The 14,337-nt window shown below is 48.7% G+C and overlaps 1 protein-coding gene across 15 annotated transcripts in view; it reads left to right on the top strand.

Moving 5' to 3' along the window:
* Positions 1-14,337, top strand: part of EIF2D (eukaryotic translation initiation factor 2D) — a 28,084-nt gene that overhangs the window by 6,305 nt on the left and 7,442 nt on the right. For 6 of the 15 annotated variants that reach the window (XR_016219578.1, XR_011381388.2, XR_011381387.2 and 3 more), the window contains exons 5-13: positions 226-333; positions 1,827-2,026; positions 2,425-2,542; positions 4,723-4,768; positions 5,157-5,260; positions 5,345-5,494; positions 5,848-5,937; positions 6,672-6,767; positions 8,314-8,434. Coding sequence is in view for 7 of the 15 variants with exons in the window: in XM_002717549.6 (XP_002717595.1) it covers positions 226-333; positions 1,827-2,026; positions 2,425-2,542; positions 4,723-4,768; positions 5,157-5,260; positions 5,345-5,494; positions 5,848-5,937; positions 6,672-6,767; positions 8,314-8,434 (1,033 nt within the window). In the remaining 8 variants the exon portion in view is untranslated. Of the gene's footprint in view, positions 1-225; positions 334-1,826; positions 2,027-2,159; positions 2,310-2,424; positions 2,543-3,200; positions 3,336-4,537; positions 4,769-5,156; positions 5,261-5,344; positions 5,495-5,847; positions 5,938-6,671; positions 6,768-8,313; positions 8,435-14,337 lie in introns of those variants that run through there. The other 9 variants (XR_016219579.1, XR_016219580.1, XR_016219582.1 and 6 more) reach the window with 5 other exon arrangements.

Genomic DNA, 14,337 nt, shown 5'->3' with positions numbered 1-14,337 from the left:
ATTTCATAACAGGAGTCTACACAGAAGGCTAATGTTTGACCCAGGAATTATTGAGTCATCTACGGAGAATTTGAAGGAAATGGAGATTGGACCGAGTTAGTTTTGTAGTACAAGTGGAAGTTTGAAGTTGGTGACTGTGGTCCTTTTCCTTGTGTGGGAAGGTGGTCCTGGCGTGTGCTCTGGGAGCCTTTCCCTGACCCTGGTCCCTGGCCTTCCTCCTCTCAGAGCCCCAGTAGCCATTGGAGTTGCTGCCATGTCCACAGAAGAAATGCTGACGTCAGGCCTGAAGGGAAGGGGCTTCTCTGTGCTCCACACGTACCAGGACCACCTGTGGTGGGTACAGCCTTTCTTCTCTTCACAGGGAGCGGTGCGGGTGGAGAAAGAATGGGGCCCGAGGCCCAGAAAAGAGAGCCTTAGTCCCTGCTGAGTCCTTAGGCAGGTTGCTGGCACCAGACTATGTTTCCTTGACAGCTGGGGAGAAAATATTTTTTCCTGTTCAGATAAGTTAGAACTTGATTTTCAGGGGGAATTGTAGATCCCAGATTTGGAGGAAGACCTTAGGGACTGGCTCCTCTGCCCTCCCTGTGGTGATACTGGCATTTGGTGTTGGTTTTGCTGGTCTGGCCTTACCTGCCAAGCACCTCATGACAGGTGCTTCTGAATCCAAATCAAAGCAGGTTAGGTTCTCAGCCCCAGGACATAGTCTGATGAGGCTCATTCATCAGGTTTCACATTTCAGGTCTCCCCCTCATTACAGAAGTAACACATCCGGAATGTAGCCATTGCTTTTAAAGCCACGTACCTGTTCCTATTCTGGTCATTTTCCGGTCGTTTTACCAGATGAGTAAACAAGTGATGTAGCTGGCCTTTTAGCCGAGTGCCGAGGCCACGAGGCCGTGTGGCTGTGTGGTGTAGATTCAGCCTTACCTTTCCGAGCCCAGCCTTGGAGATACTCTTGATAAGTGCTGGCCAAGCCCTGCTTTGCTGGAGGTGCAGCTCATTAGCCTACTTTTCCAGCAGGATTTCCAGAGCTGTTGATTGCTGTCCTCTGGGCACCTTGCTTTGTAACCATCTGGGCAAGAGCAGTCAGGTTCAGGTTGTCTAAATTTTTCTATCAGTAGCTGCCTTAGTCTCCCTTCCCCTTAAAAAAAAAAAATCATGCTATTTACCTGATGGTGCACTTTGGCCTGCTGTGAACAGTACCAGACAGACACACTGCAGCTCTGAGTTGACAGCTTCTCTCTGCCTACTCTGCTGTGGCTTTGCTTTTTTCCCCTGTCTTTCTAACGCTCAGTGGCTTACAAGCAGGGCTGTCTTTACTGTGCACATTTGAGTGTGTTCGATTAACAGAAGCCACTGATTTTGCAGCCCCTGAGCAGCCCAGGTGTCTGTATTTTGCTCTCTACGCTGGGCCTCGGGTTTCCTTCACCAAACGCGTGCTGCCGATGCAGTCTGAGTTTTGTGCTTAGTTCAAGATGGTTCTGCTATTTTTAACTCGTCTAAGCAGAATACTTTAGGGACCTAACTTTAACTGCTTTTTCTTTTATTTTTCTCTGTCTCAGGATGTGTGTTAACGATACCTGTATTATTCCTTTGGGATAAGGAAGAGGAAAGGATTTCCCCATTTTAGAGATGAGGGAACTGAGGCTGATGGGGGACTGGCTCCAGGACTGAAAGTAGTGTTGAGACGAGAGCAGAGGCTCCCTGTCCCCTCTCAGACGCTCCTGCCTGGGGGCTCGTGCTTGCTGTGAGCCTCTGGCTGCCTCTCCCCGCCCAGGAGAGCAATTTGGCTGCTTCCTGGTGTTTCTGACATGAGATTTTTGCAGGCGATCTGGAGACAAGTCCTCTCCACCTTCCATTGCTCCCCTGGTGGTGGATCCTGCAGATCTCAATGATGACAAGGAGTCGGTCCAGGTGAACCCCGTGCTGCAGGGAGAGGAGGAGGGGAATGGGGAGACGGCTCTCTCAGAAGCCACCAGCGCTGGGGGCCAGGACCAAGACCCCACAGACAGCAGAACCCTTCAAGGTACGGCTCTAGGAGTGCAAGGACACATCTCCCTTTCTCCAGTCGAGGCGCCTGGTGTGCCCCCTCATCTGAGAGCAGAGGGTGGTGCAGCAGCCCTGTGACATGTTGCCTAGGAGTTCGAGTGCACCCTGCCCCCCTCGCGGTGCCAGTCTGCCCTGGCCTCGGGGCTGTTTCCAGCTCCAGAGCCCTCCAGGGTTTTATGTGGCTCAGATTCTCTGCGTGAGTGCCCCTGGCTTCGTGGAACTTGTGGGCTGACCCCTTCCCTGGGACTCAGGGCTCAAGAGTAAGAGCTGGGGCGGGTTCTTTTCAAGGCCCAGAGGCTGAGGCCGGGGTGGAGCTGGGCCGGGTGGGCCTTCTGCCTCCCTCAGGAAGGAGGTGATCCGGTCTTTGCCTTGCAGAGCAAATGGATGAGCTGTTGCAGCAGTGCTTCTTGCACGCCTTGAAGTGCCGCATCCAGAAGGCCGACCTCCCGTTGCTCACCAGCACGCTCCTCGGCAGCCACATGTTCTCCTGCTGGTACGGAAGGCACTGCTGGGGCCAGCAGCCGGGGAGGGCACAGGCTGAGGGGGGACTGGGTGGACCACGCCATGTGGCATGGTGGGGGTGGAGTGGAAAGCTGGCCTGGCGAATAAACCAGGTCCTGGGTTTTACAAACTTAGATTTTGGCCAGTGAAAGCATGTGGAGGAAATGGAAGGTTCTCTGAAATGGCCCCTGCTGGGGGTTCCAGGCTGTCTCGGCTCAGGCAGGTGACCTGGGAGAGACCCAGGACAGTGTCTCGTCAGGGGTCTCCCTCTGGAATGTTCAGTTCCCTCACAATTCTGAAAAATAGGTGGGCCCTCTATGCTCCCCCCGCATAAAGCATGAGCCATGAGGAGGGGTGGGGCGTTGAAGGAGGGGCCGTCGGGGTCTGAGCCTTCTACCTAGAACACACACACACACACACACACACACACCCCACACCCCATAAAGCATGAGCCATGAGGAGGGGTAGGGTGTTGAAGGGGGGCCGTCGGGATCTGAGCAAAGCAGAGTTCTTCTAGGAGGAACAGGTGTGGACCCTCTACCCCCACCCCCACACATGCCATAAAGCAGGAGCCATGAGGAGGGGTTGGGTGTTGAAGGGGGCCATTGGGGTCTGAGCAAGGTAGAGTTCCTTAGGAGGAACAGGTGTGGACCCTCTACCCAACCCCTACACGCATGCATACTCACACTCACACACACCATAAAGCAGGAGCCATGAGGGGTGGGGCGTTGAAGGATGGACTGTCGGGGTCTGAGCAAGGCAGAGTTCTCTAGGAGGAAGAACAGGTGTGGACCCTCTACCCGCCCCCCCCCCCCCCCATAAAGCAGAAGCCATGAGGCGTGGTAGGGCATTGGAAGTGGGGCCGTCGGGTCTGAGTAAGGCAGAGTTCCTCCAGCCGCTGGGCTTCTCTGAGCCGCTTCCAGCACTCGCAGGGTAAAGGTGAGATAGCCTGACCTCTGATAAGCACCCCATAAATACTGTTGTGTCAGGAGGCTTGCTTATTGATTTTACCCTAGGACTGAATTTCTTTCACTGGGGAGTCTTGCTCCATTTTTGGAAGTGGCTTTTAGTGTAGTCCCTGCCTGTTACACCCAGGCTGCTTCAAGGCGTCCTGCACAAGTTGTGAGATGTTTAGGAATTTGTCCTGACCCTGCTGGGTTCGAAGGACAGGGGAGAGGGGTCCTGGAATATTCTGTAGAACGGAGGTTCTTCATCTGTGGCAGTGGTTTCTGCTGGAAGAGCTCCCCAATAATCTTGCTGTTGAATATCATATTTTGAGAAAAGATAAGCTCTAGGGAGAGGGAAAGATTGTAGCTCTTACAGGAAGCCAGGTGGTAGCAGTTAGGGTTGGTAGGCCCTACCTCCGCGGTGCCACTGCAGCACTGGTGGTGGCCACAGGATGGAGCTTGCTGACCCTGCTCAACCTGGCTGCCTGGACTGTGAACTTGGTGATGGGAAGGTTCCTCTGGAGGTAGAGTTTTTGTTGTTAACTTAAGATTTACTTATTTGAAAGGCAGAGTTAGGGTGAGAATTTCCATCCACTGGTTCATTTCCCAGTTGGCTGCAACAGCTGGTGGTGGGTTGATCTGAAATCAGGAGCCAGGAGCTTCTTTCAGGTCTCCCACATGGGTGCAGGGACCCAAGGACTTGGGCCATCTTCTACTGCTTCCCCAGGCCATAGCAGAGAGCTGGATCGGAAGTGGAGCAGCCAGAGGCGGTGGCTTTACCCCCTATGCCACAGCCCTAGCCCTGAGGTGGAGCTTTTGAGGACATAGAAGTTCCTGTGGTTTGAGAGGAATCTAAAACTATATCCAGTATAATAGCTTTTACATGTGTTACTTTAAATTTAAATGAATTAAAATTAAATAAAACTAGAAATTCAGCTCCTTGGTCACATTAGTCACATTTCAATAGCCACCTTGGTGGCTCCCCCCTTGGAAAACACAGATGGAGACTCTGTGCCTTCATGGAAAGTTCTGTTACACAGCCCTGATCCAGGCATCCCTCAGTCTGTGAGGCTCTCGGATGCCCCCACTGGACAGAAAGTTCTGGAGCCACAGCATCTGTGTGAAATGAGTGTGGGGAGGAAGGCTGAGGCAAGACCATCCTCTCGGTGTCGGGCAGTCCCACCAGGTTGCTGTCAGCTTAAGTTGCCTTTTCCTCTGCCATCAGCCCTGAGGGACACCAGCTGGACATAAAGAAGTCAAGCTACAAGAAGGTAAGCAGGCACCTGCTTTGCGTTGTACTCAGAACTGCGTAGGGCACACAGGATGGGACGGACCCGCCTGGACACTGGGACAGCCTGTTGTGTGCAGGACGTGGGCTGGAATTGGGTTTTTGATTCCAGGGAAAAGGCCCCTTCCCTCCCCGCCCCAAAAAAACCCAAACAAAAAACCAGGTCTCCCTGGGTGGGTGGTCCCACTTCTTCCCTTTTGGCTCTTGCCTGTGTGACCAGAGTTCTGCACAACCTCCCGGGTTAGTCTCCGGCAGGGTGGATGGGTCTCCTGGTGGATGAGGGCAGGGTTCCTGCCCCGCTTGCCCCAGCACACCCCAGTGCTCCGTGGCGGGGCCCAGGAAGTCCCTGCCACTGGCCCCCTTTCCCGTAGCTCTCCAAGTTCCTGCAGCACATGCAGCAGGAGCAGATCGTGCAGGTGAAGGAGCTCAGCAGAGGGGTGGAGAGCGTTGTGGCTGTGGATTGGAGACACCCGAGGTGAGTGCGGGGCCTGGGCCCCGGCGCGGGGCTTGCCAAGATGCTCGTATCAAATGTGTTTTCTTTCCTTCTGCCGGGTTCTAGGATCACATCTTTCGTCATACCTGAGCCCTCCCTGACCTCCCAGAGTGTGCAGGAGGGTAGCAGGGAGCAGCCCTATCGCCCTCCAGACATAAAACCCCTCTACTGTGTCCCAGCCAGCATGACCCTGCTCTTCCAGGAGTCTGGCCACAAGTGAGTTTTTGGAGAGCAGCCCTTCCCTGCCTGCTTGGTGTCCTGGCCTCTGCTCCCTCTCGGAACTGTTCTTTTGTGACTGGAAAAGCCTTTTTCCCTGTCTTCCTTGCTCCTAAGTCCAGCTTCAAGCCCCGCCTTCTCTTTGGCAGTTTCTTGGGACTAGAAGAACCAGAGTAGGTGTCTTCCTTTTCTGCTGTCAAGCCTCTTCCCGCACGTGTGCCTGCCCCAGGAAAAGGGAAGAGAGTAGAGGTCAAAAGCCAAGGCAGGCATGTGCTGAGCAGGGCTTGAGTCTGGACGCTCCTGCTTTGTCTTTGGCCATAGCTTGAACTGATTCCCGGGTCCTTCTGTCCTAGGAAGGGGAGTGTTCTCGAGGGCAGTGAGGTCCGAGCCATCATCATTAACTATGCCAAGAAAAATGACCTGGTGGATGCAGACAACAAAAAGTGAGTGGGGAGGCAGAGAGCTAGGTCTGCCCCATTCGGTTTTCACCTTCAGACAGTGACGTGTTTGGGGAGGGTGTCTGGGGTGGAGTGCAGAAACCGTGGCGTCTCAGAAATCTTCCTGAGAGGTGGCTTCCAGAGTATTCCTGCTTAGGTTGCCTGGGTCCCACCATGCCGGCGACATCGGCTGTGGACTGAAGAGCCACCACTGATCTCAGGTGCACGTGGCTGCTGTGAGGTGTGGCATGCAAACTTCACCAACATTTTACCCAAGTTGTCATAGCTTTTTGGTATTATTTTCTCAGTAATTGTGAACAGGTGGTAAATTACCAAATGAAGAGAGTTCCATTCACCTTTTTTTCCCCTTACTTTCAAAAGACATCTTCCTGAACAAAAAGCTGGGTCCTACCAGCCTAATCTAACCCCCGTTTTAAAGATCTTCATTTTCTTTTTTCCTTGCTAGGCTCCTTGAAACTAATCCCAGAAAGCCATCACCCTGTTAGCAGAAATGAACTTGGTTCTGGGAGTTGCCGCATTCCATTTTCCACCACCTGCTTCACCTCCCAGGAAAGCTGGAGCCTCCCATCTGTAGGGCTTCTGCCCGGTTGACTGTGGTCCCTTGACTGAGTCCGATCCTGAATGACTGCCAGGGACAGATGAAGAATGAGCCCCGAGGTGGCCCTTAGGTCAGGGGGGTTGAATCTGGGATTTATTTCCTGCTGCTGCTTTCCCTCTAGTCTTGTGAAATTGGACCCCGTCCTGTGTGACTGCCTCCTAGAGAAACATGAACAGCATTCCATCATGAAGCTTCCGTGGGACAGCCTTGTGACCAGGTAACAGGAAGTGGCAGTGCTTCTCCAACTCCTCTGTCCCCTCCCGTAATATCTCTCACAGTACGTTTCAGAGTTGTCTGAGTTCTGGCTTTCTTTCCCCAGTTCCTAAGATAGCAGTCTGCGTAAGCACAGGCTGGAGTAATTCTCATGGGAGGGGTGGATCCTGAACAATTTGAGCAAATACCTTATAGAAGAACTTGAGAGGAAGAAAGAAAAGAGACATTATTAAAAATAAGAACTTCAGCCAGATATAGAAACAGAATAACACTGGGGGAATATCCTAAAGTCTTTAAAAAGAGACTATCTTTCTCATTTCTTTAAATTTTTTAAAAGTTTTATTTAGGAAGCAGAGTTACAAAGGGAGAAACAGATCTTCCATCCACTCTGGCCACAAGAGCCAGAGCTGGGCTGATCTGAAGCCAGAAGCTTCTTCCAGATCTCCCACGTGGGTGTAGGGTGTCAAACACTTGGGCCATCTTCCACTGCTCTCCCAGGCCATTAGGAAGGAGCTGGATCAGAAGTGGAGCAGCTCAAACCATTGTCCATATGGGATGTTGGCACTGCAGGTGGAAGCTTAACCTACTGTGCCACAGTGCCAGCCACATATCTTCCTTATTTCCACAGAAGCACAGGAGCCAGACTTATTGTTCATTGACCAAATCGGGCCTGCCACCTGTTCTTGTGAATAAAGTTTTATTGCAACACAGCTATACCCATTTGTGTGTTATCTGTGGGCTGCTTCTGTGCTGTTGTGTTGTCAGGATTGAGAAGCAGCAACAGAGACCACAAGGTCCACAAAATCTAAGATATTTACTGTCTGGATCTTTTATTGAAAAAGTTCGTCAATCCTGAAACATGCTAGCAGGAGAGAATTTTTTAAAAATATTTATTTACTTATTTTAAAGGCAGGGTCACAAACAGAGAGGGAAAGACAGAGTTTTTCCTTTGCTGGTTCACTCCTCAAAGGGCCAGAGCTGGGCTGATTTGGAGCCAGGAGCTTCCTCCAGGTCTCCCACGTGGGTACAGAGGCCCAAGCACTTGGGCCATCTTTCGCTGCTCTCCCGGGCTGCTTGCAGGGAGCTGGATTGGAAGTGGAGCAGCCGGAACTTGAACTGGTGCCTGCATGGGATGCTGGTGCTGCTGGTGGAGGCTTAACCTACCATGCCATAGCACTGTCCCCGAAAGATGCATTCTTCAAACCTTTCAGAAATGAGAAGCAGCACTGGGGGCAGCAGGCCAGGAAAGGGGTGTTCTTGAGACCAGCGGTAGCCTCCTCAGGGGACAGGGCAGGTTCTCTGAAGGCCAGGCCCTTGGACAGCTTCCTGTGACTCCGGTCCCTGGTGTTGCCTTCCCTGGATCGGCAGCTCTCCTCTCGGGCCACACTTTGAGAGCTTGACAGATAGATGGGCCTGTGCAATGCCGAGTTCCTCGGGTTGTGAACGACTGGCCGGCAGGAGCTGCCCAAGCCAGCTGCCTGCTGGCGGTGGGCGGGAGGCCGGGCTGTCTGTGGGTTTGATCACCGTACAGTTCCAAATGCCTGTTGCAGGTGCTTGGAAAAACTGCAGCCTGCCTATCAGGTGACCTTTCCCGGACAAGAGCCTGTTGTGAAGAAAGGGAAAATCTGTCCAATTGACATCACCCTAGCACAGAGAGCTTCTAATAAAAAGGTAATCTTTAAAAAGTCATAATGTTTGAAGAAACATCTTTTAAAAAAGGAAAAAGTACAATAGGTACAGTGTTTAAGGATGGTGATTTAATCTCTGCCCTAAGTCTCAGTCTTCCTGCAGTGATTGGCTCCAAACGCCTCAGAGATGGCCTAGGAAACGCCCGAGCTTCAGTGCTGGGCCCTGTGTGAAACGGCTCATGCTGGCCCTTCTCGCTCAGTGTCTGTAGGATTTTGTGCTGGGAAACCTGCTAGAGTCTGTCCCAGATGTAATCAAGGTTTTATTTTTATTTTTTTCTTAGTGTTACTTAATGGACTTCAGCTCTTCCACATCCTATTAATTCTTGGGCCTTACTGAATGAAAATCCCTTTTTTTTTTTTTTAATTGCTGAAGGGGTCAAGGGTGTTTAGCTTGGCAACACAGTCACTGGAAACAAATTACATGTGTCTTCAAATATGTGAAAAGCTGTCCTGTGGAAAAGCAGTGTTTACTCTGCCTGCAGAAGATAGAAATAGGATTATTGGGTGGAAATCCCAAGCAGACAGACTTGGGTTCAAAATGGAGAACTTTCTAGGAGTCTCTGCTTATGAGTGTGGGCTGTGGAATCCAACCCAGGTTCAGGTGCAGCTTTGCCTTGCTGGTTGACCTTGAGCAGATGAGTGTCTTCTCCCAAGTGTGCCTCTGTGAGGAAAGGGGGTAGTCCCTGTGCTGTGAGACACAGTAAGGATCAGATGAGGGGAGAATATGTGGTGGAGCTTTCAGAGTAGTACATGGCACACGAGCCATTAATAAATGAAAACCACTGATGGTAACCTTGTGTTAACTGTCTGGAACCTCTGTTGAAGTTCTTATGTGCCAAGCACAGTACTAAGCATTTTTTATACTTTTAATTTATTTACACTTGAATTTTTCTTTTAATTTAAGGGATACAAATTGCATGGGTTTCATATCTGCAGATTTAGGAACGTAGTGCTACTTCCCACCATACCCTCCCTCCTGCCCATGCTCTTAATTTTTACAAAGATCTATCTTCAGTTACCTTGCATTCATTAGATTTACCCTACACTGAGTAAAGAGTTCAGCAAATAGTACAAAGTAAAACACTGTTCCTCAACAGTAACGACAAGGGCTGCAAGCAGTCACTGAATCTCAAAATGTCAATTTCACTCCAATACATTACATTTTAGATACTGTTAGTTACCACAGATCAGAGAAACATATCTGACTTTTTGGGACCAGCTTATTTCAGTAAGTATAATGGTTTCCAGTTGCATCCATTTTGTTGCAAAAGACCAGATTTAAATTTTTTTTTTTTTTTTTACCACTGAGTAGTAGTCTATAGTGTGTATCTACCGTAATTGCTTTATCCAGTTATCAGTTTATGGACATTTGGCTTGATTCCATATCTTAGCTATTATGAATTGAGCTGCGGTGAACATAGGGGTACAGATAACTTTCATTTGCTGATTTCCTTTTGTTTGAGTAAATTCCCAAGAGTGGGATTGCTGGGTCATATATGGTAGGTCTATATTCAGCTTTCTGTGGTATCTCCATAGTGTGTTCCACAGTGGCTGCACCAACAGTGGATTAGGGTACCTTTTCCTCACATCCTCGTCGGCATTTGTTGTTTGTTGATTTTTGTATAAAAGCCATTCTAACTGGAGTGAGGTGAAACCTCCTTGTGGTTTTGATTTGTTTTGCTCTGATGGCTAGTGATCCTGAGCATTTTTTCGTGTATCTGTTGGCCATTTGGATTTCCTCTTTTGAAAAACACCCGTTCAAGTCCTTTGTCCACTTCTTAACTGGGTTGTTGGTTTTGTTGAGTTTCTTGAGCTCTTTATAGATTCTGGTTCTCAATCCTTTATCAGTTTCATAGTTTGCAAATATTTTCTCCCATTCTGTCAGTTGCCTCTTCCCTTTGAGTGCTTTGCAATGCAGGTTCTGAGCTTGATGTAATCCCATTTGTAAATTTTGGCTTCGATTGCCTGTGCCTCTGGAATCTTTTTAATCCAAGAAGTCTTGGCTTATGCCAATGTTTTGCAGAGTTTCCCCAATATTCTCTAGTAATTTCATGGCATCAGGTCATAGATTTAGATACTTTTTTTTTCTTTTTTCTTTTCTTTCTTTTCTTTTTTTTTTTTTTTGACAGGCAGAGTTAGAGAGAGAAAGGTCTTCCTTTTTCCGTTGGTTCACCCCCCAAATGTTTACTGCGGCTGGCGCGCTGCGCCAATCCAAAGCCAGGAGCCAGGTGCTTCCTCCTGGTCTCCCATGCGGGTGCAGGGCCCAAGCATTTGGGCCATTCTCCACTGCCTTCCTGGGCTACAGCAGAGAGCTGGACTAGAAGTGGAGCAACCAGGACAGAATCCGGCACCCTGACCGGGACTAGAACCTGGGGTGCCGGTGCCGTAGGCGGAGGATTAGCCTAGTGAGCTGTGGTGCCAGCCAGATTTAGATACTTGATCCATTTTGCGTGGATTTTTGTGAAGGTGTAAGGTAGGGGTCTTGTTTCACACTTCTGCATGTGGAGATCCAGTTTTTCTAGCAACATTTGTGTTGTTTGTGTTATTTACTTTTTTGACAAGTAGAGTTAGACAGTGAGAGAGAGAGAAAGGTCTTCCCTCCGTTGGTTCACCCCCCAAATGGCCGCAACAGCCGGCGCTGCGCTGATCCGAAGCCAGGAGCCAGGTGCTTCCTCCTGGTCTCCCATGCGGGTGCAGGCGCCCAATAACTTGGGCCATCCTCCACTGCCTTCCTGGGCCACAGCAGAGAGCTGGACTGGAAGATGAGCAACTGGGGACAAGAACCCGGTGCCCATATGGGATTCCGGCGCCGCAGGCGGAGGATTAGCCAAGTGTGCCATGGTGCTGGCCCTGTCTGTCTTTTTTTTTTTTTTTTTTTTTTTTTTTAAGATTTGTTTGAAAGACAGCTACAGAGGGATGTAGAGACAGAGAGCGGTCTTCCATCTGCTGGTTCACTCCCCAGATGGCTGTAGCTGCTGGAGCTGAGCCAGGAGCCTCTTCTGGATCTCCCATATGGGTGCAGGGGCCTAAGGACTTAGGCCATCTTTCGTGGCTTTCTCAGGTGTGTCTGGAAGCTGGATCGGGGGTTGGTGCTGTGGTGTAGTGAGTAAAGCTGCTGCCTGCAGCACTGGCATCCCATATGGGCGCCAGTTCAAGTCCCGGCTGCTCCGCTTCCGATCCAGCTCTCTGCTCTGGCCTGGGAAAGCAGTAGAAGATGGTCCAAGGCCTTGGGCTGCTGTACCCATGTGGGAGACCTGGAAGAAACTCCTGGCTTGTGGCTTCGGATCAGTGCGGCTCTGGCTGTTGGCACCCAATTGGGGAGTGAACCATTGGATGGAAGACCTCTCTCTCTCTCTGCCTCTATTTCTCTCTGTGTAACTCTGACTTTCAAATAAATAAATCTTTCTAATTTTTTATTTTTTTGACAGGTAAAGTTATAGACAGAGAGAAAGGTCTTCCTTCTGTTGGCTCACTCTCCAAATGGCCACCACAGCCGGCGCTGCACTGATCCGAAGCCAGGAGCCAGGTTCTTCCTCCTGGTCTCCCTTGTAGGTGCAGGGGCCCAAGCACTTGGGTCATCCTCCACTGCCCTCCTGGGCTGCAGCAGAGAGCTGGACTGGAAGAGGAGTAACTGGGACTAGAACTGGCGCCCATGTGGGATGCCGGCGCCACAGGCAGAGGATTAATCTAGTGTGCCACGACACCAGCCCCAGTAAATAAATCTTAAAAAAATGGATTGGAAGTGGAGCAGCCGGGACATGAACCCATGACCATATGGATGCTGGTGCTGCAGACCGGGGCTTTAACTCACTGTGCCACAGTGCTGGCCCCCAGCACCATTTGTTGAAGAGACTGTCCTTGCTCCAGGGATTGATTTTAGCTCTTTTGTCAAAGATAAGTTGATTGTAGATGCGTGGTGTGACTTCTGGAGTTTTCTGTTCTATTCCAATGGCCCATATGTCTTTTTTCCAGTACCAGGCTGTTTTGAATATAACTGCCCTGTAGTATGTCTTGACATCTGGTATTGTGATGTCTTCAGCTTTGTTTTTGTTCCGTAAGATTGCTTTAGCTATTCAGGGTCTCCTATGTTTCCATATGGATTTCAGCATCACTTTTTCTATATCTGAGAAGAATGTCTTGGTATTTAGATTGGTATCACATTGAATCTGTAAATTGCTTTTGGTAGTATGGACATTTTGATGATGATTCCAGTTCATGAACATGGAAGATTTTTCCTTTTTTTTCTTTTGTATTTCTTTAATGTTTTGTAATTCTCATCATAGAGATCTGGCATCCTTGGTTAAATGTACTTGATTTTCTTTGGTAGCTATTGCAAATGGGGTTGATCTTAGAAGTTCATTCTCAGCCATGGCATTGTCTGTATACAAAAAGGCTGTTGCTTTTTGTGTGTTAATTTTATATCCTGCCACTTTACCAAACTCTTCAATGAGTTCCAATTGTCTCTTGGAGTCTTTTTGTAGAATCATGTCATCTGCAAATAAGGGTAAATTGACTTCCTCCTTCCCAATTTGTATCCCTTTGATTTCTTTTTCTTGCCTCATGGTTCTGGCTAAACCTTCCAGAACTATATTGAATAGTAATGGTGAGAGTGGGCCTCCTTGTCTGGTTCCAGATCTCAGTGAGAATACTTCCAACTTTAACTCATTCAATAGGACACTGCCATTGGTTTGTGATAAATTGCATTAATTATGTTGAGGAATATTTCTTCTATACCTAATTTGCTTCAAATTTTCATCATGAAAGGGTGTTGTGTTTTATCAAATGCTTTTTCTGCATCTATTAAGATAATCACATGATTTTTCCCTTTTTTTTTTTTTTAAGATTTATTTTATTTATTTGAAAGGCAGAGTTAGAGAGGTGGAGAGAGAGAGAGGTCTTCCACCTGCTAGTTCACTCCCCAGGTGCCACAACAGCCGGAGCTTTTCCAATCTGAAGCAGGAACTTCTTCCGGGTCGCCCAAGTGGGTGCAGGGGCCGAAGGACTTGGGCCATCTTCCACTACTTTCCCAGGCCATGGCAGAGAGCTGAATTGCAAGTGGAGTAGCTGGGACTCAAACCGGCACCCATATGGGATGCTGGCACTGCAGGTGGTGGCCTTACCCACTATACCACAGCACTGGCCCCTAAACTTTACTCTTAACACTGCTTTTGCTGTATCCCATATGTTTTGATATGTTGTATTGTCATCTTCATTCATTTCTAGAAATTTGATTTCTCTTTTGAATCTTGAATGACCCACTGTTCATTCAGGAGCATGTTGTTCGGTTTCCATGTGTTTACATATATTCTAGAGATTAAGTTGTTGATTTCCGGTTTCATTCCATTGTAGTCAAAAAAGGTGTATGTTATGATTTCAGTATTTGAGAATTTGCTGAGACTTGCTTTGTGGCCTAGCATGTGGTCTTTCCTAAAGAACATTCCATGCACTGGTGAGAAGAATGTGTATTCCGAATCTGTAGGATGAAAAGTTCTGTAGATATCCGTTAGATCCATTTGGTCTATAGTGTTGATTAACTGTTGTTTCCTTGCTGATTGTTTTGTTTTGTTTTTTATTTTTCTTGGTCTGGTTGATCTGTCCAGTGGGGTTTTGAAGTCCCCCACTAGTATTGAATTGGAGTCTAGATCTCACTTTAGATCCATTACCATTTCTTTTACATAGCCAAGTGCCCTTTATTTTATGACTATTTACAGTAGTCACATCTTCCTGTTGAATTGATCCCTTAATCATTGCATAGTGTCCTTCTTTGTTTAACAGTTTTTGTGTTAAAGTCTATTCTGTCTGATTAGGATGGATATACCTGCTTGTTTCTGCTTTCTGTTAGCATGGAATATCTTTTTCCATCCTTTCACTTTCATTCTGCATGTA

This window comes from Oryctolagus cuniculus, chromosome 13, assembly GCF_051225735.1.
Source record: "Oryctolagus cuniculus isolate XC-2025 breed Fujian yellow rabbit chromosome 13, ASM5122573v1, whole genome shotgun sequence".
Lineage (NCBI taxonomy): Eukaryota > Metazoa > Chordata > Mammalia > Lagomorpha > Leporidae > Oryctolagus > Oryctolagus cuniculus.
This window is presented reverse-complemented; position numbering and strand designations above follow the sequence as displayed.